General features: G+C 49.0%; 1 protein-coding gene across 2 annotated transcripts in view; it reads right to left on the reverse strand.

Moving 5' to 3' along the window:
- TRIM16 (tripartite motif containing 16) overlaps positions 1 to 16,260 on the reverse strand; it is a gene marked incomplete at its 5' end in the record, with an annotated part of 32,252 nt that extends 15,992 nt beyond the window's left edge. The window contains one exon of one of the 2 annotated variants that reach the window (XM_082860072.1): positions 16,133 to 16,260. In XM_082860072.1, the coding sequence (XP_082716198.1) occupies positions 16,133 to 16,222 (90 nt within the window). Of the gene's footprint in view, positions 1 to 1,154; positions 1,662 to 16,132 lie in introns of those variants that run through there. The other variant, XM_082860071.1, reaches the window with a different exon arrangement.
- Between the last annotated feature and the right edge of the window lie 10,269 nt (positions 16,261 to 26,529).

Genomic DNA, 26,529 nt, shown 5'->3' on the forward strand with positions numbered 1-26,529 from the left:
TCAGTTACATGGAGCTTTAATCTCTGACCTGTCTGCTGACACAGAGCCTCCTCTGTGAACGTGGCTGTGAACGTGGGGAGCGGGTGGCAGTGACCTGCTCTCCTGAGTGGACATTTCCTGGCACTGGAGATGCTGGGAACTGTTGGCAAGTGGACTGTGGAGTTGATAACAGTGACTCACTGGCATCTGGAATGCAGAGCTTTCTGGAACAATTCCCACTAAGGGAGGGTGTGGAGAAGCGGGTCCTGCTCCAGGAAGCTCCTTGTCTGCTGTCCAGGAAGCCCGGGGCCAAGACGCGGCCACGGGCCCGTGCTCAGCGCAGACAGGGAGCTGCCCGGAGTCTGGACACAAGAAATGTGGGACAAAAGAACTGCACTTCCCCACTGAGAACAAACGTGCTCGTGGAAAGTCCGAGTATGAGAAACGAAGCACATGAATCCATTCCCAGGAACTTCTCCAGGCTCTCAGCTTTCTCAGGGCAAAGAAGTCAGCTGTTCTAGAAACAGTTGCCCTACCTGATGGGAATAAAATTACAGGCTGTGAGCACAGCATTTCTCAGTCTCTCCTGATACCTCTATCTGATGAGGAGATTTATTTTCCCTAAGGTAAGCAGTCCTTGACATTGTACCCGGAGGGAAGTTTCCAGTTCTCTGTTATCTCGGCACTATTCGAGCTCTTGGATTTCATACCCGGTATCTCCAAAGGGGCCCTTGCTACTGATCTCTTGTTTGGGGTAAAGGGAAAAAGAGAACTTCGGGCAAAGTTTAGGCTCTTTTCTCTTGAATTTCTGCTAAGCTTTACATTGCATTCATTGCCACTCAGATCCAGCCAGAGGGAAACACCTTCTGCACCCAACACCCACCCACGGACGAGTCACCAAAAGCTGAGTGAGAAGTAGTAGGAAACTCGCCACAGGAGCGACAGACAGACGCAGACAGAGAGGTACAGGGACAGCAGGACCGAGATGGCGACAGAGTAACCGACTCGGAGTTTCCAAAGCAAATGCAAGGACAGGGCTGCTGGCTGCACGGCCAGGGGCCAAAGCTAAGAGCACAGGAGTGAAGCCGGCAGCCCCAGGAGCTGAGGCAGAGGCCAGGCCTCTCCCTGGCCCACGGCCCTCCCACCTCCCTCTCCGCACGGACCCCAGCACTTGCCTCCTTGTCCCTGTGGGCGGCATAGAGGGAGACAGAGGCGTGGCCCCTGTGCTCGGCCCGGCCGCACTCCTGGCAGATGCACTGCCCATCGGGGCAGCAGAAGGCAACCAGGGGACTGTGGTGGGCCGGGCACACGAGCAGGTCCCGGTCCTTCACGGGCTCTGTCAGCTGGTGGCCGTGCAGCCTGCTGTTCTCCTGGTGCGGCCGCAGGTGCTCCGGGCAGTAGTTCACCATGCAGGTCAGGCAGGACTTCACGGCCCTCACCCTGCTGGCCCCGAGGCAGAAGTCGCACAGGACCTCCGCCTCCGCCTCTGCCTCTGCCCCAGGACGCCCCTGCCAGGCAGAGCCATGCCTCTGTCCCCAGCTCTCCCCCAGGGAGCTCCCCGGGGCGGCTGAGTCCTTTTCTTCTGCTGGGCTGGCCGACCCACGGTCTGGGCTGCAAGTGGCCGGAGGGTGAGCGGGAACCCCGGGCAGCGGCCCTGGAGCCGTCAGATCAAACTCAGCCATGTGGAAGTTCTGCGCCAGAGCTGGGCTTCCTCCGCTCCTGGGCCCAGAATCCTGCGCCCCAGTCCTGGGCCCCAGTCAGATGCGAGCACCACGCCCAGCTGACTGCAGCTGCCTCAGGGTTTTAACTGTTTCCTCCCCACAGAGGAAGCTCAGTTGGCCGTCCTCACTCTGCTCCGCTTAGAGGACAGCCAGCTGCAGTGGCCACAAGGCAGCCCGGGTCCCCAGGCTCAGGGAGACCCAGGCTGTCTCCCCACAGGCTCCGACCCGTCCTCCAGCCCAGACCCGAAACTGCTATTCTGCTGTGAATCATTCGCCCCCCATAATCTCAGCCAAGCTGGGGGATCGGTCTGGAAAGGACTGGAGATTCCTGAGCTCTGCAGTCAAAGCCGACGTTGCTTTATGTGGCTTGACAGGTTCGATTTTTTGTTTTCTGTTTTTCTCTATTTATTTTTTTTGGCTGCACTGCGTGGCATGGGGAACCTTAGTTCCCTGACCAGGGATCCAACCTGCGCCCCCTGCATTGGAAGCATGGAATCTTAACCAATGCACCACCAGGGAAGTCCCCTGTTTTCAATTTTTAAAGGGACCCAGAATGTAAGGACTTCAGCAATAGGGCAGCCCTCATCTCTTCCCACCTCGTAGAATTGGACGTGAAACAGCTGGGAAGAGGATCTGTGTCTCTGACCCTGACCTTTTCCATATGACCTTCTGGCACATTCCAGGAGATGGACTTCTCTCGGAGGGGGATTCAGTGGCGATCAGGAGGCTCAGGAAGAACGTGCCTCCTTCCACATAAAGCTCTAAGCAGACAGCCCCCCCGGGCTGCACAACCTGCCCAGTGGCTCCTAGAGAGGGGCGGGCGCTTTATCTACTTACTAAGGTTTTCCTAGACGAGGTGTATGGGTTTGCTCCCAGTGCCATAACAAAGTACCACAGACTGGTTGGTTTAAACAACAGAAATTTATCTCCTCCCAGTTCTGGAGGCTGGAAGTCCAAGATCAAGGTGTCGGCAGGGTTGGTCTCTCTTGAGGGCTCTCTCCTTGGCGTGTAGACAGCCATCTTCTCCTTGTATCTTTACATGCTCTCCCCTCTGTACACATCTGTGTCCTAATCTCCTCTTTTTATAAGGACAGCAGTCAGATTTGGATTAGGGCCCAACCTCATGACCTCATCCTACCTTAATGACCTCTTGAAAAGCCCAGTCTCGAAATACAGTCACATTCTGAGGTACTGGGGGTTATGAAGCCGAACGGGGCCCCGTGGGGCCCAGACATGGAGGGCTTTTCCTTTTGTCCCGCATTTACTGTGGGCAAGACTCCAGCCTCCATGACCTTCCCTGAGATCCAAAGGGCAGATTCCCTTTGAACAGCTGCTCATCAAGGGAGAAGCAGCCAAACAACCACCTGGGGCGAGATTCAAGGGGCCAGAGAACCTCATCAAGATTAGGGGATCCGGGCTGCCCTGGGGGCGCAGTGGGTGAGAGTCCACCTGCCGATGCAGGGGACGCGGGTTCGTGCCCCGGTCCGGGAGGATCCCACATGCCGTGGAGCGGCTGGGCCCGTGAGCCGTGGCCGCTGAGCCTGTGCGTCCGGAGCCTGTGCTCCGCAACGGGAGGGGCCACGACAGGGAGAGGCCCGCGTACCGCAAATAAAAAAAAAAAAAAATTAGGAGACCCACCTGAGACCCGGCACACACCCTAATCTTGTCAGCGATCCCACCTCTGAACCACTGTTATAAAACCCCTCATCAGATCCTCCTGAGTTGGGACACATAGTTCTTCGAGGCAGGCACTGGCTGTGGCCCCTTTTGCCTGGCAAAGCAATAAAGCTATTCTTTTCTTTCTACTTCACCCAAAACGCCGAGATTCAATTCGGCACCAGTACAGGGAAGCTGAGCTTTCGGCATCAGTTAGGACTTCAACATACGATGCGGGGTTTTGGCGGGGGGGCAGGCAGTTCACAATTCAGCCCATAACAGATGCCAGGGGATAAGGTGGGAAGCATCTAGCTCCTCAGAAGAAAGGTGCTCCTGGGCACCACCACTGGGTGGGGACGCCAGGTGGGCACCAAGGAACCCAGGACTATCCCAGGGTACCTGGCCCCCAGTATGTGTACCCTAGAGCAGCAGTCCCCAACCTTTTTGGCACCAGGGACTGGTTTCACGGAAGACAATTTTTCCACGGAGCGGGGTCGGGGGGAATGTTTCGGGATGAGTCAAGCGCATTACCTTTACTGTGCACTTTATTTCTATTATCACTACATTGTAACGTATAATGAAACAATTACACAACCCACCACAATGCTGACAGGAGGTGGAGCTCAGGCAGTAATGCGAGCGATGGGGAGCGGCTGTAAATACAGGCGAAGCTTCGCTCTCTCTCCCCCCACTCACCTCCTGCTGTGCAGCCTGGCTCCTAACAGGCCACCGACCACTACTGGTCCGTGGCCCAGGGATTGGGGACCCCTGTCCTGGACAGGTTCTCCAGCTCCCCCGCAGGATTTCTTCATATACACTCAAGTGGATTTGGAAAACTAATGGAACAGAGAGAGAATGGGGTGGGGGCCGGTGCAGCTCGCCCCTGAGATTAGGCTTGGGGTGGGTCCAAGCCATCGCACTCCCCCATGGCTCTCCACCCCGTGTGATTCGGTGGGATCTGGATTAAAGCACATAAACCAAAGGGCAGTTCTTGTCACTGACCGAGAATTCCTGCTTGGTGTTGGAGGGCGTGGAAGACAGTAAAAATCTATGTCAGATGCAGCTCTGTTGATGGTCAACATGCACAGAGCATGCATGTCATGATGGCCTAGATGCGGCCCTTTTCAGCAGTACGAATTTTCCTGAGTATCCCTGACCTGACTGTCCTCTTCCACGGCTGAGGATACCCCAGAAGAGGTTCCCAGAGGTTCCCCTGCATTTCATTTCATGGTTTTAAATCTCTGGCCAGGAGGGAAAGGAGCTGGCTTCTCGCAGTCCAGAACATTCCCGGAGTTTTCTCCAACATTAACGAATAGGGCTGCTTTCTTTTCTGTCCCTTTCTCTGAATGACTTGGTTCTGGAAGCTGAACTGGTCCACCCCACATGCCACAGAGCCTCTGATATTTCTGGGGGTGGGGGGGGCGGTGGCTGCCCATTCTGACCTGTTCCACAACCTCAGGCGCCAATCAGAGGACACTGAGCCAGGCTCTCTCTTATCCCCCCCACCCCTTCTCTCCTGCTGACCCCAGAGGGCAGCCCACAGCTTTGCTCAGCCCGTCCTGGTGCCCCATCGGAGCTCCAAGCCACCAGACATTCTGCAGCAGCTTGGAAAACAGGAAACCTGAATTTTCAGTCCCAGCCTGAACTGGGAAAATCATTTGTCCTCTCTCGACCCCAGCTTCCTCATCTATGAAGTGAGCAGGTTGGCCGAAGCCAGAGCCGGGAAACAGATTCCCGGTGCGGCTCTCGTGGAAACTGTGCTGTGTCTGAGATTCACCTGAGCTTGTGGGGAAAGGGCGCCGTGGCTAAGCTGTGACATCTGCCCGGACTTGGGCCTGAGAGCACTGACCCTGTGGCGGCCTCTGGCCCTCCCAGGACCACAGAATCCACCCCAATTTCTAAATCCCCTCCCCGGCCCGGCCTGACACAGCACCTTCCGGACGACCTCCAGGAGCTGCAGGGCACCTCACCACACCCAGGCCTCCTGGGTCAACACTCCCGCACCGGAAGGTGGGGCTCATGCCCACGTATCTCCTAGACCCTAATTCCCTACTGACCCAGCGCTCACAGTCACCACCCCACCCCCACTGCACCCTGAGCACCCCAACATCCTCAGCCTCTTCTTAGACAGTCCCCTGCCTCCCTGCCTTAACCGAAGCTCGGCTTTCGCCAAAGACGCTGTTTCTCCTGCTGCCTCTCAGCTGGTGTTATCCTTCTCCCCCACACCGCGCCCCGCCAACGTATCTCAGAGCTGAGGTGAGGGTCCTCCTGACCCCCCGTCACAATGTCCAGACCCCCTCCCGGCCCTCTCATCACACCTGCTCCCCGGACGTCAGATGGCCCTGCAATTCCGCCCTCTCCTGTCCTCCAGGCCAGCCTCCGATCACTCAACCTCACATGAAATGAGTGTCTCTCTCTCTTCGGCACAAAACAAGTTTTGTCATTACAAATTTTGTAATTTCCTTCTTTCCTGAATCAAACCTGCCCAGGGATGTTAGGGCCACCATCCTACGTGTTGTGGCTTGGTATTCCTTCCCAGAATTGAGGGAGGTTTCCCTGCTCAGAATTTTGAAACTCAAACTCTACCAAGCCATGTGGTAGGAAATCGGTCGGCAGGTAGGTCATCATTAATCTTTCATCCAGTTGACTCTGTGATGAATAATCCCACAAACTGACAAACTCCCTTGGAGTCACATGAACGATGGCTGCCAACAGATGCCCTCCCAGTTTACGGGTTTAAGGCCATCATCCTGAGGGGTCTGGAAGAATTCAAGAAGAGCATTCTCAACCCAAAGACTCTATCTGGCAGTTTCAGACTAAGGAAGCCCCGCAGCCTCTCTCCTAAGGAAACAGCTTCGAAAATCTCTCTAGATATTTTTCATCTGTGTCTGCCGAGCTGTGATTCACAAACCTAGCTAATATTTGTCCGTCAGAAATTAAGAAAAAGCAGGCAATCAGACTGAGAAGAATAAGAATAACATAATAAACAAGTCACAGATCTGACTCTGACTGATTTCAAGGGATGATACTTGATGAAGAGTATGTCCTTCCCCCCTTCTCTGGAATTGAAAGTCGTATCTTCTATGAAACGATGGTGATAACAGTGAGGTGGAGTTACCTGGAAGAGTTACATTTAAATCAGTCCTCCAAATTCACTGTGCAGTTTTTCTGGTCAAATCCCCAAATCAGAGAACCACAGAGCTGGAAGCTGCATCATCACTCTTCCAGAAACCAGCCCAGACTTTTCCTGATTCACCTTGAGGGGGGTGGGCCCAACAGACTTTCTGGCCTGGGGTTGCCATCAGCAAACTGGTCCCCAGCCCTGCTTTTTTCCTAAAATGAGAAGCCAGCCTCTTAGATCGTTTTTGGTAATTCTACTGCAAAACAAGAGAACAAACTGCAGGAGAGGAGAACAGACTGAAAGGATCTTTGCTCCTAGTCTCAGAGCACAACAGTTGTGACCACCTAAACCCCTTCTCAGGTCCTCCCCCAAGCCTCCTGTTTCTTTGTCAGGTAGCGACTGGCCCACTAATGAAGGCAGGGCTGTCCCAGGGTGTTCCATATGCCTGCTCTTCACAAAGACGGGGGCACACATGTTGGCTCAGCAAACAAGACTGTGAGCCTGCATAGGGTCTGCCTTGCCCGTGAGCACCTAACACAATGCCTGCAGGACTCCTGATGATGGGTGGAGAAAACCGGCCTACAGACCACCTGCAACTAAGGAAGCACACGGGGTCATTTCCTGCCAAGGCCACAGAAGGTCTGGCCCGGGGCTGTTCCCAGCTCACTCGTTTGCCGACAAGGCGTGGCCATGGTGCACCCTTGAGCAGCAATCCTCCAGTCACCCAGGCTCTCAGGGCCAGCTGGACCTCCCAGGAACCCCCGCAGGAGCATTCAATGTCCTAGAAACGAAGAGCCCAGAACCCGGACCACACTCTGCAATCATTCCTCGTAAATTCCAGACCCAAAGACATGACGTTTTATGTGGCACATGGTTAGCACATTCCTCGAACTCTGAGAGCTGTGTATGAGAAAACCCAAAGTAACTACACAGAGTAAACTCCAGTCACCTATACGGCTTAGGCTTAAAATGGCAAAACAACCTATTCCGACCAAATGAGCAAATCTTTTAAAACGCACAACAAATGCTCTCTCTTTCCCTGGGGATGGAAGATGGGTTCCAAGTCTAGCTCACCCCAGAGGTCCCAGGACAGCTGTTGCTTTGGTACCACTGTTGTTGGGCCAGTTTTCTGGACCTGGGACAGCTGCGCACCCCCAACCAGTCAGAATGGGCACCTCAGATGGAAAGATGCAGAAAATGACCCCAGAGCCCCTGTATTTCCCTGTGCTGTACAATATATCCTGGTTGCTTATCTATTTTATACATAGTAGTTTGTACATCTTAATCTCCTACCCCTGTCTTGCCTATTCCCCCTCCCCTCTCCCCACTGGTAACCACTAGTCTGTTCTCTATATCTGTGAGTCTGTTTCTGTTTTGTTATATTCATTCCTTTGTTTCATTTTTTAGATTCCACATAGAATATTTGTCTTTGTCTGATTTATTTCGCTTAGCATAATACTCTCTAGATCCATCCATGTTGCTGCAAATGACAAAATTTCATTCTTTTTTATGGCTGAGTAGTATTCCATTGTATATATGTACCATATCTTCCTTATCCATTCATCTGTTGAAAGGCACTTGGGTTGCTTCCATTATCTTGGCTATTGTAAATAATGCTGCCATGAACATTGGGTGCATATATCTTTTCAAATTAGTGTTTTCACTTTCTTTGGATATATACCTAGGAGTGGAATTGCTGGATCATATGGTAGTTCTATTTTTAGTTTTTTGAGAACACTCCATACTGTTTTCCACAATGACTGTACCACTTTACATTCCCACCAACATTGTACAAGGGTTCTGTTTTCTTCACACCCTCTCCAACATTTGTTATTTGTGTTATTTTTGATGATGGCCATTCTGACAGGTGTGAGGTGATATCTCATTGTGGTTTTGATTTATATTTCCCTGATGATTAGTGGCATTAAGCATCTTTTCATGTGCCTGTTGCCCATCTGCATGTCCTCTTTGGAAAAATGTCTATTCAGGTCTTCTGTCCATTTTTTTATTGGGTTGTTTGGGTTTTTTTGCTGTTGAGTTCTATGAGCTGTTTATATATTTTGGTTATTAACCCCTTATTGGTTATATCATTTGCAAATATTTTCTCCCATCCTATAGGTTGTCTTTGCATGTTGTCAATGGTTTCCTTTGCTATACAGAAGCTTTAAAGCTTCATTAGGTACCATTTATTTTTGTTTTTATTTCTTTTGCCTTAGGAGACATATCCAAAAATATACTGTTACAATTTATATCAAAGAGTGTTCTGCCTAGCAACAAGGGACATGATGGACCCAGGGCAAGCAGCAACCACCCTGGCATCAAGGGACAAATATTTTCATCATCAATATTTTCTGTCAAAATACTTGCAATCAAAAGATGAAAATGACAGAGGAAATTTTCACATATTGAAGTAGGGGGAAGTCTTTCTGGCTTACACATGATTTAACTGAAACTTTACGCTACCCAGAACAGTCTGCTTTGTGGCCTGTCACACATACACTGCACATCTGTTTTAGCCATGGAAGAAAAGAATGTATTTAAAAAATCAAAATGCAGTAACTGTGGTGCAGGCATCTCTACATGTGGAGTTAGATGAAGCCCAGAGGAGCGTGCTGGTGATAGCACTAACACCAGTATAAATGCTGAGGGCCCTCATGCACCAACTGGGTGAGTCGCACAGCAGTCCTGAGACAGCGGCCATTACTATTGCTATTTAGCAGATGAGGAAACTAAGTTTTCTGGGGTTAGATAACCTGCCCAAAGACCCTTGGTTCTGAACCAGCTGGATTTGAACCCAAGAGGCTGATTCAGAACCCATGACACTGCAGGGGAGCAAAAGTAGACCCCAAAATGTGTCTCTTAGGCATGAGGACTAATTTAGGCTGATTATTTTTAAGAAACAGAAGACTCAAGAAGTCTTTCTGTTTACCTCCCCTGAGCAGCCTAAAAGAATGTAGAGCAAGGACCCATTCCAGTAAGTGAGCTATCCCCATAGATATATATAGTATGAACTGAGTGGCAGACAGGGAGGAACCAGCCAAGTCTGTTTGTTAAAATTCTTCTCCGAGTCCCATTGTCTCTGCTGGCCCAGCAAACACTTGTTTTCCAAACATTCGCTTTTCCATCTTCATGTGAATTGCATTCCTCCCCTTTGACATCCCAAACCACTACCCCCAACATCCTCTTTTGTCTTTAGCTGAAGATGGTATTTAAGGTGAGAGTTTCAGCCATTTTGGTGAGTTACTCATTTTTCCTGGGTCTTTCCCAGGTACACGTTATTAAACTTTCATTTAATTTCCTCCTCTTGATCTGTTTCATGTCACTTTAATTCTCAGACCAGCCAGAAGAACCTAGAAGGGTAGAGGGAAATGTTTTCCTCCCCCAACAATGCTAACGAGGACATGTTTACAGTTTCTATTACAATGTGCATTACCACACTGCATTGTGTTAACTCTCCTCCAGCAATCTTGGAATGGGCTCCTTAGTTATTTACTTATTTTTTAATAATAAAAAAGGACTACTGACCTAGATCCCTGAACAAAGAGAGGAAAAACCACAGACCTTCCCCACCTCCCACCCCAGGGATTGTCTGTGGCTGGGTCTGAGGACAAAAGGTCTGTATACATAATACACTCTCTTCCTCACCAAAGCCCCCTCCCTGCAGGAAGATGCCGTGTCTCAGGAGCTATAGAAGCTGCATCCTTACTTGTACTTTGCCACAGCCCCCACACACTTGCTCAAATGGTTTCAATTTCCACCTCACTGTTGCAAACCAGAAGTTGAAGAACGCTCTGAATTTCTGTACCCCTGACTGGGTGGAGGAAGCGTAACATCTGTATCTGGATTTCCAGGGGTAAGGAGGTCGCCCTGATCCAAAGCCTGGTGCACAGACTCAGGAACTAAATAAAACACCAAGAGTAGGAGCTATTACCTCCATGGGAATGAAATAACTGCTGTCTTGCCACGAATATTTTAGTAGGAAAGAAACAAGCTTATTAAACAGGAGATGTGTCTGTATATGTTGGGGGAATCCAAATATAGTCAGAAAGGGAACCTGGAGTAGAAGCGTTAGGTGGTCAGAGCCCTGATCCTAGCACCTGCCAGCTGTGTGACCTTGGTAAGTAGCTTAACCTCTCTGAATCTCCATTTCCTCATCCAACAAATGGGGATGCAATATCTGCTCCAACTAATTTATAGTGTGGTTTGTGAAAAAATGGAAGTGAAGCCATCATATAATGCAAGTGAATCTGTATACTAATGATATTATGGTCACAAACACACCAGGATTTAATGAGCAGAAGACTCCTTCAAATGAATTCTCTTAAGCTGTGAGACAAGGAACAGGCTAAGGATGACCCTCCTCTCTCTAAAAGTTATGAAGCCCTAATTTCTCCCGGTCACAGAAGCCTGTGAATATGAAGAGGGTCACATTTATAGTCACCATTCATGTTTCCTTGCTCCTTCCCCTGTAGACTAAGGCCAGGGTCCCAGACCCGTACAACCCCTCCTCCCAGTGTTTCTGGGGGTCCCCGGGGGCACCACTGTCCACTGGGTACCTTCTTCTCCCACCATTGCTGCCTCTGATGCTCTAGAGTCCAAAGGGGCCCAGGGTTGCCCAGGGATTTGTAACATGTTTGTTTGTTTGCTGGTTTTGGCTGTACCGGGTCTTAGTTACGGCACACGGGATTTTTAGTTGTGGCATGTGGACTTCTTAGTTGTGGCATGCATGCGGTATCTAGTTCCCCAACCAGGGATCGAACCCAGGCCCCCTGCATTGGGAGCGCTCACCAGACCACCAGGGATGGAACCCGGGCCCCCTGCATTGGGAGCGCCCGCTGGACCACCAGGGATGGAACCCAGGCCCCTTGCACTGGGAGCACCCGCTGGACCACCAGGGAGGTCCCGTAACATGTTTTGTCAGAGGCGTCCCAAACCCAGGGTCCCTCCCATCTTCCTGAAACTGCTCATTCTCTCTTTGCTCAGAGCCCCTTTTCTCCCTGAAACTCCATGATCCCACAGAGGCTAGCTGTGGACATATTCTGCCCTCCTCAGGACCACCTTCTGCTCTGACCCTGAAGCTGTGCACAGCCAAACCCACCATAGTCGACCCCTTCCCTTGGGACAGGCGCTCTGCTGGGACCCTCCTTGGCCTCTCGTGCGGAGACCCCTTGGGGGGCTGCCCCACGAGTTCACCAGAGAGGCCCAGACTTTCTGAATCCCACATTCTAGCTTCACTCTAAATCACCAGAACATGGCTTTTTATTTTTTTCTTCCGCAGCTTGGAAAACAGGACTCCCCAGCACCCAGGGGGCTCCAGGGATAGACTCTGTTCATCTACGCCGGGCCTGGTCATTCCATCCCATTGGCCTATGCTGACTGCTCCAGGGATGGGGATGTCCATGCAAATTTAGGCCAAAGATATCTGAGAAGTTTGCTGGGGTTTTCCTGGCTCCTAAGAGCTACTTGGGAAACTGGCCTCTTTCCCTCTGGAAATGGACTAAGAAGCGTTGTTCCTGGCAACCATCCTAGGTACGAAGGGACCAGCTTAGGATGGTACCCTCACTGCACACAGCAAAGCAGAGAGGCTAAGAGGACCTCGTCCTTGGCACCATCGAGCTGCAGAATCAAACTGATCCACTTTCTAAGCATTTCGTTATGATTTTTAAATGTTTGGATTGGTCAGCAAATAGCCTGAAACATCTGACCTGACGGAGGAATACTTTCAAAAACATGTGCCCTGAACTGGCTTGAATTCTTTTTTTTTTTTTTTTTTTTCTTTGCGGTACGCGGCCCTCTCACTGTTGTGGCCTCTCCCGTTGTGGAGCACAGGCCCCGGACGTGCAGCCTCAGTGGCCATGGCTCACGGGCCCAGCCGCTCCGCGGCACATGGGACCTTCCCGGACCGGGGCACGAACCCGTGTCCCCTGCATCGGCAGGCCGACTCTCAACCACTGCGCCACCAGGGAAGCCCCCCGCTTGAATTCTTTTGCCGCAAGAACTTTAAGTCAGGTGTACCTACAGGTGCTACTGGCCTTTTCTCAGGAAGGAATGGACATTGCCAGGAAACCTCAACCACAAAGCTCATCACAACACCCTTGGAGCTATGTGAGATGGTCTCCTCAGCACGCAGGAGCCCTTTCACTTTACAGGCATAATTTCTACTGGTGGCAGTCACCGGACGCTGCTCCCCACCCCCTGTCGCAGCATGGCATTTGACGCTTCCTGCCTTCCTCGCCCATCCTTAACTCTTGGTACTCCTTTCGGGGTATAAGGGCGGGCTCAGGCTGCCTGTGTGATGTGGCCACCCGAGGCGGCTCCTGCACCCTCGTCTTGGCCGGGAAACTGGCAACTCCTGCAGCTCTGCAGTGCATGCTCTGGAATCAGGTCATCTGGGTTCAAACCTTCAGGGGTGACCTTGGACACGTCCTTACCTCCTCCAAGTTTACCCAGATGGAAGTGATACCAGCACTCAGCCTCCAGGATGCTGAGAGCATTAGATTATACGGTGCATGTCTCGTACAGCCTCCCTTTTCAACAGGCCAGCGTCCTCAGGGGTCACTCCCACGTGGGGATTTAGCAGAAGGTGAATGGTGGCTGCGTATGCTCCCACCAGCCTCCGAGCCGCTCAGAGGCCACTTCTCCCTCCTCCAGACCCGGTCCTGCCCTCTCAGCCCCACACTCTCTCCTCTGGCTTCTTCTCTGACAGACTCTTAAAGAAACTCTGAGTCCTAGATTTGAGCTAAGGGATCATTTCTGCCTCAAGATCCCACCCACTCCAAACATCACCCCTCAAGTACCAGCTCAGGTTCTGCCCCCTTCATAAATAAATATTGGTTTTTCCATTTCCTCACTGCCCCTAGAGCTTCTCATCTATTCGAAAAAGACAGCATTTGGCAGATTACATAATACATACAGTAGGTGCCTAATAAATACCTGTTAAAGTGAATCCTCCTGAGACCTGGCTGTGAGAGGCCAGGCCCAGAGTCAGCTGTGAGCTCAGGTACGGCTGCCCCAAAACCAGGTCTCTATTTGCACTGATTCCGGCCCAGTTTTCATAAGCGTCCCAGATTCCGTACCATGACCTTGTTGGGGTTTCCTTGAACTTCCTGGTTCAGACTCACCTATGTCTCGTCCACTATTTACAGACATTGCATACATGCTGCTTTGAATCCTTCGGTTTCTGGTCCTCCAACTTCATCTTTCACACAATCAGGCCCTCAGACCACGTCCACGTGACCCCCAATCACAGAGCATTTCCAAGCCAAGGCTGTGTTCTTCCTGAGCCCGGCAGCAGGACTGTCTCTGAAATCCCAGCCACTGCCACCACCAGCACCATCACCACAGCTGACCGCTCACGTGCTGAGTGGCGGATACATGTTATAACATCTCTGTGAGAGCGGGTTTATACATGAGATTGGGTAGCCACACATCTCACGTATGATGGAGTTGGGATTTAAACGCACATTGGTCACTCCAAAGCCAGGAGAAGCCCCAGCTGGTCCTCGGGAGGGGCAGAGTTGCTCTGAGGTGCCTTTCATCTCCGCGGACAGGGAGGTGGTCCCTTACCAGCAGATTTGGGGAAGCTTCTTCTGACTTGGCTGGTAGTGGAGAAGTGGGCTGCCCATGCTCGAGCTCTGTCTGTTCTTCAGCTGAATCTTCTCAGGAGGTCCTCCTCCCCAAGAGAGGAGAAAACGGGCACATTGTCTCCTGAAACATCTTTACCTCATTTCAATTCTTTCCCAAACACCAAAGTGCCCTCCAGTGAAAAGGGTCTCCATGTGTCTCCCCCACCCCAGGATAGGTTCATTCATCCATCCATATCCAGGCTGCACCCATCACACGCTTGTTGTGAGATCCTGTGCAGGTCACAAAACATACACAGGCTATGCCACAGGCCCTGCCCACAAAGGGCACAGTTGGCCAGTCCCACCTTCACAAAATCTCCGGAATTCCACCTTGACTGGGCTGAGAGCTCTGCTTTTTGTGCTGCGGCAGCCACCTTGCAGTCGTGAGGACCAAGGCAAGGGCCAAGCCAGTAGTTGAGGAAGATGGAACAGGAAGATGGGAAGAGCTTCGGTGACACTGCTGAGCTGTTCAAAACTGCTTGTTTTCAGGCTTCAAGTCATATGAGATAATAAATGTCCTTGAGGTCCAGCTGGAAGCATAGTAAGTGGTACGCTCTCTCCACGTGGCAGGAAAGGTTCCCAGAAGCAGGTCCGATCTACACCCTTACAGCCTGGGATCCAAAAGGGAAGAGACCTTCTTCCCACCAGTCTCCACACAGCAAATGTCATGGAAGGGCTAGTCAATGCCACTTACCCTGCCTGCCCACCCCAGGTCAGTCACTACCAGTAATACCCTGGGTCAGTCTGGTGGATCACAGAATGGTGGGCAGCCCAGAAAGCAGTACTGGACGTTGAGTCTGCCCATGGCCACAAAGGAGGGGCACAGTGTTTGACTAAAACCACACCTCATAGGTCCCTTATGGTGAACACAAGCCCACCAGGGCAATACAGTGGCTAAAATGGGATTTAAGAGCCAAGTTGAACCCCCGGTTCTGGATCATCTTTGAAAAGCACAAACGGGCTCCTATGGTGGCAGCTGTAATTTAGAGGGTGGTACGGGTGCGTTTCACACTTTGCTGGGATGACATGTCAGCTGTAAGGGTGAAGAGGCAGCACCGTGACCCCATCTCCCGACTTGCGGCAGAAGGGAGGGCAGGTGAGGCCCAGAAAGGAGCACCTGCCCACGGTGGGGTGCAGGCTTGGATGAAGTTGAAAGTTAAATCAGCATCAGGATGGTCAAAACTGGTTGGAGGATTCATAATGCACAGCAGATGGGGACAGTAAATATGCGAGCTGTAGGACAGCAAAGGGGATAAAAAAAAAAGCCTGGATGGGGGAAGAGTGTGTTGATTCTGTCCCCATAAACAAGAAGCCCAAGTGGACCCACAGGCCTGGGAACATCGGGTCAGGCCGAGGCTCACGCCCTCCAGGGTTGCACAAGAGCGGTGGAAATCACAAGTCTGTGCCGTGGAAGCTTCAGTTCCTGCACCACCACTCAGTCCAAAAAGCCGATGCAAATGTTCAATAGAAAGTATATAAAAAGGTCATAGGCAGCTGGGTGGGACTGAAGGTCATCCAGCCAATAAGCCTTGTTTGCTTTTGGCAAGTCGTTCTGTTTGCTTTTCTTTCTAAGTCATTCAAACCAGTTACTCATTATTTAAAGGTATGAGGAAGGATCACAATATATTAAGTTTCTTAAAGGTTATGAAATGGATCGTACACTTGGAGACTAATTATGTCAAAAAGAACAGCTTTAGTGTATGTGTCTCTACGTGTAGACAGCGGGAAAAGAGCTCCATGAAATTATCGCGGGTAGTTACTTTTTTCCCATATTTTCCTTTTTTTTTTCGGTACACGGGCCTCTCACTGTTGTTGCCTCCGGATCCGCAGGCACAGCGGCCATGGCTCACGGGCCCAGCCGCTCCGCGGCACGTGGGATCTTCCCGGACCGGGGCACGAACCCGCGTCCCCTGCATCGGCAGGCGGACTCTCAACCACTGCGCCACCAGGGAAGCCCTCATATTTTCCAATTTTTAAACCAACAACTCATAATGTACAAAATCATAAAACTGCAACTTTAAAAAATAAACCTGTTTGTTGGCACATCTCCTGTGGCCGCTCAGTGATCGTCTTCCAAGCAGAGACGTCCAGGGTTCAGAAGTCAGAAGACGGGGTTGCATGCAGCTCAGCTGTTCGTTAGCCACTTCCAGACGTCATTTGCCTTCCGAGTCTCTAGTTCCTTCACCTGTAAAATTAGAGTAGTACTCACTTTGTCTAACTCTCAGGGTTATTGCAAGATTCTAAATTTTAAATCAGGATGATGTAGTGGGAAGTTCGAAAATGACTAGACAGCCTTCCAGGGACCCCCTTTCTCCCAGTCGCCCTCATCTCCCGGCCACTACTCTCCCATCTGCTCTTCTCGCTTCTCTCTTTCTCCCCGGCTGGTAAAGACGGAGAAGCTCTTTGAAGCTCAAGCCACGATCACTTCCCCTTCCTGACTTACTCTCTGCCCTCGATGAGTTCACCCCTTCCTTAGACTTCAGCTACCGTCGGTACAAACTGACGTCTCCAGCTCAGACTTTCAAATCCGTATCTCCAGCTACGTTCTAAATATAAAGACTTGACGCTCTCAGTCACCTCAAACACAGCACAGCCTGAATGAAACTGACGACCTTTCCGGATCCCCCCAGACAAAGCTGGTCCTCTTCCTGGTTCTCTTCCCTGAGGTTGCTGTCAGCACTCAACCAGATACCCAGGGAGCGCCCCTCGCTCCTCCCTTTCCCTCGTCGCCCACGTCCATTCCATCACCATTTCACATTCCAAGTACCTCCGGAACCTTTACTCTTTATGCTCCATGACTGTAGTCGGGGCCACCACTGTCTCTCACCTGCATTACGGTGACAGCCCACAAACTGGAACCCCTGCATCCACTCACCACTCCCTGCAATCCGTTCTCCATAGTGCATCCAGGAAAAGTTTTTTTATTTTTTTATTTACTTATTATTTTGTGGGATCTTAGTTCCCCATCCAGGGATTGAACCCAGGGCCACCGCAGTGAAAGCACACAATCCTAACCACTGGACCACCAGGGAACTCCCGAGGGAAAGATTTTTCAAATCCACCTTACCGAGGTGTAATGTACATGCAATCGGAGTGTTGTGTTTCTTTACACAACACCCTCCTCTGTGTACCTCGCCTCACAGTTTCCAGCTGCTTCAGCTGCTCTGAACCCTGATTTCTTCCAGACCCTCAGCTTAGCGGGACCTCTGTGCTCTGCTGGACTCCAGCTCTCTGTGTCATGGTTGGGAAATTGTTCCCAGACAGAAAGTTGGGTGGCCACTGGGCTCACCTCATGAGTTTTTCCTTCTGTCAGGGATCAACAGTCTTCTGCTGCCTGTCATTCAATGCCTGAAAATAGTTATCTCTTACATCTTGTCAAGTTTTATAGAGGTGTGTGGTGGGAGGGCTAGTCTGGTACCAGTTACTCCATCGTGGGTGGAAACAGAAGTCCAGAGAAAGCTAAATAAAATATAGATCTGATCATATTATTCCTCTGGTCAGAATCCGTCTATGGATTCATGGCTCTAAGGATAAAGATCCAATTTGAAACGGCCTGCAGGGCCCTGTGTCATCTGAGCCGGCTCTCACTCCAACTCTATCCCCTTCTCCTCCCGCCTACATGCCTTCCTCAGCTTCTGGCGACTTTGAGTCTCTTGCCATGTCTTCTCCTCCCACTCGGCTTTTGTACATCACAGTACTCATCCTAGCACTCTTCCCCTCCCTCCTCACCAGCTATAAAGTTACCATGAACAAAACACTGTGAAGCTGGCACAAGATTAGATAGAACAGAGTCCAAAAACAGACACAGGGATGCATGCAACTCATTACAAGGGGAAAGGAAGGGATTATTTAATAAAGGCTGTTAGTTCGATTGGCTAGCTATTTGAGAAAATAGTAAGTTTTATCCCTAACTCACCCCTTATTCAAAATCAAAATTCAGACAAAGTATTAATAAGCAAAACATATAAAGAACTACTTCAAATTGATTTTTTTAAAAAAACAAATATAAAAATGGGAAAGGGAAATACACTGATAAACATATGAAAATAGAAACATATAAAAATATATCCCGGGCTTCCCTGGTGGCGCAGTGGTTGAGAATCCGCCTGCTGATGCAGGGGACACGGGTTCGTGCCCCGGTCTGGGAAGATCCCACATGCCGCGGAGCGGCTGGGCCCGTGAGCCATGGCCGCTGAGCCTGCGCGTCCGGAGCCTGTGCTCCGCAACGGGAGAGGCCACAGCAGTGAGAGGCCCGCGTACCGCAAAAAAAAAAAAAAAAAAAAATATATATATCCCAACTCATACAATAAAATATAAATTAAAGATAGTAACATATCAATAGTATCCAATGTAGGTGAGAGTAGGGGAAACAGGTCCTCTCCTGCACTGTTAGAACATGAATTAGTGCTGCCGTGTCCTCAAGTTTCCAACGAACATACACTCTGACTTATCACATTTCCGGGAATCTATCCTACAGAAATAGCAGCATGACCGCAAAATTGCTTGCATCAGCAAAAAAAAAAAAAAAAATTTGGAAAGAACTCTAGCGCCCATCAATAAGAATATATATAAATAAATTATAGTGCATTAATACACCATCCATTTAAAACGTGAGGTAGCTCTAAAGTACTTGTAAATGTGTCCACAGGACGATGTTGAGAACTAAAAGTGAGTTGCTAAACAAAAGAAACAGTATGATACTAGTGACGTGTGTGTCTACACACACACAACATATGCATATATATACACACACATATCTGAGAAAGGAATCGGGATAGATCCTCCGATTCAAACTCAATTCTTTAAGGGTAAGACTTTAAGGGTAAGGGGGAACAGAAGAACCCTTATGTTGTACTTCATATACTTCTATGTTATTTGAACCTGTTACAAAGAATGTTTCACTTTTGTAATTTAAAAACAACTCGTGTGTATGTTAAGAGTGATGGACTGTTATTACAATCAACTATGGGGCTGGTGAGCTCCTGTGATTTAACATCTCAGCAGCAGGCATGACTGCCGCCTGGTGGTCACATGCCGCCATGGCGGGTTGCCTATCTGAGGGTTTCTCAGCCTCCCCACTGTTGCCACGTGGGGCGGGATCGCTCTTTACTGCAGGGAGGCTGCCCTGTGCCTTGTAGGATGTCTAGAGCATCCCTTGCCTCTGTCTCTAGATGCCAGTGACACCCCCTCCCCAAGTGGAGACAACCAAAAAGGTTTCCAGACACTGGCAACTGTCCCCCTTAGGGGCAAAAGCATCCCTGGTTGAGAACCATGGATCTAAGATTCTTGTGAATGCAAAATAAATAGATAAAATGTGTTCGTTCATTTGCTCACAAACAGCTCACGTGAGGCAAAGTCTTTGCGAGATAAGTTCCTAATGTCAGCTGGAAGGAGTGAACTCTAGCCCACGGCGGCTCTTCACAGCTTTGTGAGGTTCTGAGCTTTAAATTCAGTTAACAGGAAAATCCCCTCTTATCCAGCGACCCCCACAAGAGCCTCAGGCAGAAATAACAAAGATGGCGATTCCTGGCACACATGCCCCACACTCTACTCAGACCTCTGGCAGCAACTCACAGCGATCCACGCTACGGCCTCATCACAGTGCTCCAGTCAGCAACTGTCACAACCACCACCCAGACAGGAAGCCTCTTTATCCCTTGGACTTGAGTCTTCCCTCCCCCACCTAGAGCTGAAGCAGGGGTGAAGCGGCACTGACGAGGGGGATCCTGTTTGAGAAGCCTCTCTGTCCCCCCAAACCTGAGACCCCACTCACCCACAGAGAGAATCCAAGCTCCAGATGGTACCAGCAGGGGGATCCTGCCACAACAATCGGCTGGCCCAGGAAGTACTCTGTCTCAACTGGACCTGGGAATCTCCACTCCCCCCCAAAACACACACACACACACACACACACACACACACACACACACCCCTAGAGACAGCAGGTGGTTGGGTGGCACTGGCAGTGGGATGCCACCACACCCGACCCAAGAAGCACTCTTTTTCCTCAAGGGCTGAAGACCCCTTTCCCCACCTTGGACCAGCCTGGGAAAGCTCTTTCCACCAACTCAGGCAGCAACAGCAGGCAACAGCGGGAGCCCTAGCAGTACCAGATAAACCAAGCAGACCAAATGAGTACCACAAAGGCTCTGAAAATTAAATTGCCATTGAAACCACAGCCCACGAAAGTACACCAAGACCTCCAAGTAGGTTGACGATGTTCTAAAATAGAAGATTTACATAGGACCTAGAGTCTCCTAACATAACAGACAAAATATCCTGGAATCAATACAAAATCATCCATTATACCAAGAGCCAGGAAAATCACAACCTGGAGGAGAAAAGGCAACAAACTAACGCCAATACTGAGACAAATCGGACATTGGAATCATCTGACAAGGATTTAAAGCAGCCATCGTGGACTTCCCTGGTGGCGCAGTGGTTAAGCATCCATCTGGTAACTCGGGGACACAGGTTTGGGCCCTGGTCCGGGAAGATCTCACATGCCATGAAGCAACTAAACCCGTGCGCCACAACTACTGAGCCTGCACTCTAGAGCCCACAAGCCACAACTACTGAAGCCCGTGCAGCACAACTACTGAAGCCCGCGTGCCTAGAGCCTGTGCTCCGCAAAAAGAGAAGCCACCGCAATGAGAAGCCCGCGCACCGCAACGAAGAGTAGCCCCCGCTCGCCGCAACTAGAGAAAGCCTGTGTGCAGCAACGAAGACCCAACGCAGCCAAAAAGTAAATAAATAAATAAAGCAGCCATTGTTTGAAAAAAATGTTCAATAAGAATTTACAAATTCTCTCAAAACAAACTATATAGAAAATCTTAGCAAAGAAAAAGAAGTTATAAAAGAAAGGACCAAAGGAACATTATAAAACTAAAAAATACAAATACTGAAATTAAAAACTCACTGGATGGACTCAACAGCAGAGCGGAAATGACAGATTTTCGAATCAGTGAACTTGAGGACAGATCAATTGAATGTACCCAATCTGAACAACACAGAGAAAACAGACTGAAAAGAAATGAACAGAGCCTCAGAGACCTGTTGCAACAATGACAAAAGATCCAGCAATCGTAACATCAGAGTCCCAAAAGCACAGGAAAGAGAAGGTGGAGCTGATAGAGTATTCAAGAGAACAATGGCAGATAAGTTTCCAAATTTGGTGAAAGACATAAACTTAACAGATTCAAGAAATAAACTCAACAAAATCCCTACTGAGACACATCATAATTAAAATTCTGCAAATTAAAGACAAAGAAAAAAATACTGAAAGCAGCAGAGAGAAATGTCGCATTACCTACAGGAGAGCACCAATCTGAATGACAGCAGGCTTCTCATTTGAAACCATGAAGGCCAGAAAGAAATGGCACATTTTCAAGTGCTGTCAACTTGAAGGACAAGAACTGTCAACCACGATTGAATATCCAGCTAAACTATCCTTCAGGAATGAAGAGGAAATCCAGACATTCTCAGATGACTGGAAACTAAAAGAATTTGTCACTTAGCAGACTTACCCTTAAAGAATGGCTAAGAGAAGTTCTATCAAAAAATGAATGCTAAAGGAAGGAATCAGGGAGCATCAGCAAAGAAGAAAAATGGAAAGAGCAGAAATATGGGCAAATACAATTGACTACACTTATCCTCATGAGTTTTACAAATATATAATGTTCCTCTTTTGTCCCATATGATGTTTTATCTTGAATCTACTTTTATTAATAATAACATTGTGGTCTGGGTATTCTTTTAATTCATATTTGCCTGGTATATCTTTTGCCATCACTTTGTTTTTAATCTTTCTGTGTTGCTTGGTTTCTGATGTAAAGAACATATTGTTGCATCTTGGGGTTTGTCTTTTGTGGGGGTTTTTTCCATTTGTTTGTTTCTTTTTAATTTAAACTGAAGTTCTCTGCCTTTTGATCAGTAGGTTTGGCCCATTTACATATATTGTGATAAGTGATATAACAGGTCTTATTCTGTGTTTTCCCTTTACCACTTTCTTGTTTTTTGCTTTCCTCTTGTCCAGTTTTCTATTGAATAATCGTTTTCTTCTGGTTTGAGTGTTATATGTTCTACTTTTATTCTCATGGTACTTGTACCTAAGTTGTAAAATCCACACCTATGTTTCTTCTCTCCCTATCCATTTATTAAGCTTGTGAATATGTACATCCCCTCTCTAATCAAGACAAGTAACTTACTCTCACTTTCTCATTTCTACTTCCTACCCTCTTCCCCACTGGTATCATTAAAATTTTAGTATCCCACTGTTATGTACATGTAGTCGGTGTCACCCTGTCTCACTATCTCTGCTCCTTGATTATTAAGACAATAACAAACTCTTTACTAAAGTATTCTTTTTTTTTTTTTTTTTTTTTTTTTTGCGGTACACTGGCCTCTCACAGTTGTGGCCTCTCCCGCTGCGGAGCACAGGCTCTGGACGCGCAGGCTCAGTGGCCATGGCTCATGGGCCCAGCCACTCCGCGGCATGTGGGATCTTCCCGGACCGGGGCACGAACCCGTGTCCCCTGCATCGGCAGGCGGACTCTCAACCACTGCGCCACCAGGGAAGCCCTTTACTAAATTATTCTTATCCTTACTTTCTTTGTATCTTGAAGCATCTCCCTCATTTTTTCTCTTCTTGCTGAAATACTTCCTCCAAGAATATTTCCAAAGTCTTACATGCATAAGAGTATCTATATTTTACCTCATTTACATGATTCTTAAGTAAAATATCAAATTCTAGATTCAAAGTTTTATCTTTTACAATTTGAAGATATCATTACATTTTCTTGTTGCAGTCAGTGCTACTGACAAGTCAGATTTATTTAGTCAATTGTTACTCATTGAGGGGCCACAAAATGCCAGGCACTGCTTTTGACACTTTGGTTTTTGACCCAAGAACTAGACTCAGGCAACTGGAGGCTCCTCATGTCCTCCCTGTCCTTGGAATGTACATTCTGCCCACTGTTCCCACAGTAGGAGTTGTTTCAGGGATGCAGCCTTGAGAGAGCAGTGTGTTGTTGAGAACATCTGGACTGAATACGTGACTGAACCCACTTAAGGCCTCTGTGTAAACTTTTAAGACTCTGGTGGTTGGGTGCAGAGATCAACTCGTCTTGTAGCAGGCCCAAGACAAGGCTCGTATCTGAGTTCCCTTATTAATCCTGCCACCTACCAACCTAGAGTGTGGTCTGCATCTTTCTTTGGTCTCTCCTTGCCCCCCATATACAGGGGCCAGTTTCGAATTTCACCCAGGAAACTCCTGAAGTTGTGAACCAACATTTATGTTGTTAGATTTTATTATAACGTGTAATGTCTTTTCCTATATTTCCTGTTTGTCTTTCAATGAGCACTTTCCATCCAAGTTCTTTAACCTTTATTTCTCCATAATTTGTGGTTGTTATTTCTTAAAACATGCCCTCCTCTCTGTCTATTCTTTCTTCCCTTCTAGGACTCTCATTATATGAATATCTAGTCAGTTTCTATATTGCTTAACATTCCTTTCACATTTTTCAAGTTTCTATCCCTTCCTGATATCTTATGGCAAAGTAGAGTTCCTTGATCCGAGAGTCCAGCTTTCAAATTCACTCTTCAGTTTTACACATTCTGCTAGTCAATAAAAAATTGAATACTACAAGTTCTTGCTTAATATTTCTTATGTCCTCCTTTAACTCTTTTAGGATAGCTTTTTAAAAATACATACATTCTAAATGGCCCACTAATTCTGCCTTATCTGTTATAGATCGTTCAAATTATTGTTTTTCTTTTATAGCAATAGAATGCTTCAGGTCTTATTTTTTTCACTGTGAGTCCACATTCCCCAATCCCAGGATATAAGCTGGTAATGTAGGGACAAAGGGAACCAAAACCCTGGGGTATTTCCTATACCTCCTTCAACTCACTAGGAAGGGAACAAGCTGTGGCTGAATTATATGTATGTATGTGTATGTGGGGAGGGAAAAGGGGGCTTACGGAAATTTGAGTTATTTTCAAAGCAGAGAATCTATGATGTTAAAATTGGGGCAAGACCACTCCCCATTTACCTCCCTCTTCCTACCAGGTGATCTTATCCCACAAGGAACCTCATCGTCCCACCTCTTTTTTGCAATAATCACCTGGCTCACGGTGTGTGTGTTTGTGCATGTATATGTGTGTGTGGGTGTTTGTGTGTATCAGGGTGGGAGAAAGGTGAATAAAAACCTTTGAGGTGCAGCTGCCTGTATCTTGTATTACTATCCACGCCTCTCCCAGACCAGCTCTAAGGTTACCCTGTGTGATGGTGAAAGAGTGGGCAAAGATTTACCTGGGGCAATTTGGGAGTGAACAGAAAGGAGCACCCAAAACAACAGAAAGCACCTCCCTGCAGTCCCCTTGGGGCATCTGGTAATATCCATTGCTGCTACCGTTCCCTCCCCATGTAGACACACACACACACACACACACACACACACACACACACACACCCTGTAGGACCAACTGTAGCCATCTGTCTCCCAGAAGGTCTCCAATCAGTTTTTCAATAGTTTCTCAATCCAACAACCTCCCTCCTTCCAGAGGCCTCCAGGTTGGGTTTTGGACAAGGAGCTAGCCACTTACATTAGGATGCTGTGTTAGCTACTTTTTCTGTATAACAATATTACTACAGACTTAGTGGCTCAAAACAGCACACACTTATTATCTCACGGTATCTGTGGCTGAAGGTCCGGGCACAGCTTAGCTGGGTCCTCTGCAGCCAGCTGTCAAGGTTTCAGCCAGGACTGGGTTCTCATATGAACTCTACTAGGGATGATCCACTTCCAAGCACCTGGGGGTTGTTGGCAGGGGTTAGGTCCCTGCTGGCTGACAATTCCCTGTCATGTGGATTTCCCCAACATTACACTTGCTTCACCAATGCCAGCAAAGAGGATTACCCTAGCAAAACAAGCATTAGAATCATGTCACCTTTGTTATGTTTTATGGGTTAAAAGTGAGTCACAAGTCCTATCCACACTCAGTGGCGGGTGGATTACACACAGGTGTGAATACCAGGAGGCTCAGATGATGAGAACCACATTGGAAAATGAGAACTGGATAAGGGGGTGCCTTCTTGTAGGAACTAAAAATCATCTTTCCCAAAGTTTCTGAAAGCCATTGAAGGGTTAAGTAACATCTTATTCTTGCTTTAGAACGATCACAAGCCAGAACGTGTGGCAGATTGGTGGGAAAGCAAACCCGACTTGTAGAAATCAGCTAAGAGACTGGTACTGTAATCCTAGTGAAATGTCGGTGGCTAGAACTAGGGTAATACTGGTGGGAAAAGAGAAAGATGGACAAACTGGAGAATACAATAAATAGGACTCCGTGATGAACAGAGAGCGAGAGTTGAGGATATTCTGCTTCTGGCTTTTGCAAATGGGTTTGTGAGCAGTAATATTATTCACTAAGAAGAAGAGGGGCATTTAGACATTTTGAGTTTGAGTGTGTGCAGTAACAGAATTAGAGACGAAACGTGCTCCCTTGAGAGAACACCTCCTTTGATAAATCTAATTTTTATGCTTGCAAATAACCTGTTGCTCAAATTTGTTGAAACTGGTTAAATCTTTTCAACTCCCCTATCTCACATGTGTGAATTTTCAGTATAACAAGTAGCCTACGGACGCATGCACATCGGTTTGCAAAGTACACCTTTCACATTGACGGCAAAGGATGAACCTTGGGAGGACAAGAATATGGGGAAAGCCATATACTCTAAGATACCTTGCACTGGAGTGACGTGAGTGGGTAGCTTCAGCAGCACCAAGTACACCGTCGGACCACCAACAACGCAGCTCTGTGGTTCACGCTCTCGCGTGTCCGCGGGATCCCGCACGAGCTAAGCGACCGCTACTCTCGCGAGAGGTAGGGAGACCGCAGCTGCTTGGATTCCCCAAACCGCGCTACGAGAGCTCCCACCTGCTGAGGAGCGGAGTCCGGCCACTCCCGCAGGCTTCTGGGAATCGTAGTTCCGGGGCCGGACGAGGCCCGCCAGCCTTGCCCTATGCTTTTGCGCATGCGCGGCCCCGCTGGCCAGAGAAGTTCGTAGCCTTTGTGAGGCCGGGTGTGGGAGGTGAGTTGTTGCTCAGGTGCGGCTCTCCTTGCTCGGCCTCGGCGGTGCCCCCGGGACATTAGTCTGCGCCGAGCCGGGTGGAGTGCGCGCTGGAGAAAGGGGCGTCGAGGGCAGGCACGAGCCCCATCCCCGAAGCCCCGGGGCGCGGGGTGGGCGGGGGCTTGGTCTGCGCGGCGGCTCCTTGGCTGCGGCCCCGGCGCCTCTCCTCCGGCCGCTCGGCCCCCGCGCAGCTCCGAGCGGCAGCGCCAGGCGCGAGCGCCCAGCTTCAGGGATGCTGTCCCGGCTTTCCAGGTGCCAGCCTCGAGGGCCAAGCCGGTTCGGGACGGAGCGAAG

The sequence above is a fragment of the Leucopleurus acutus genome, assembly GCF_964270905.1.
Source record: "Leucopleurus acutus genome assembly, chromosome: 19".
NCBI lineage: Eukaryota > Metazoa > Chordata > Mammalia > Artiodactyla > Delphinidae > Leucopleurus > Leucopleurus acutus.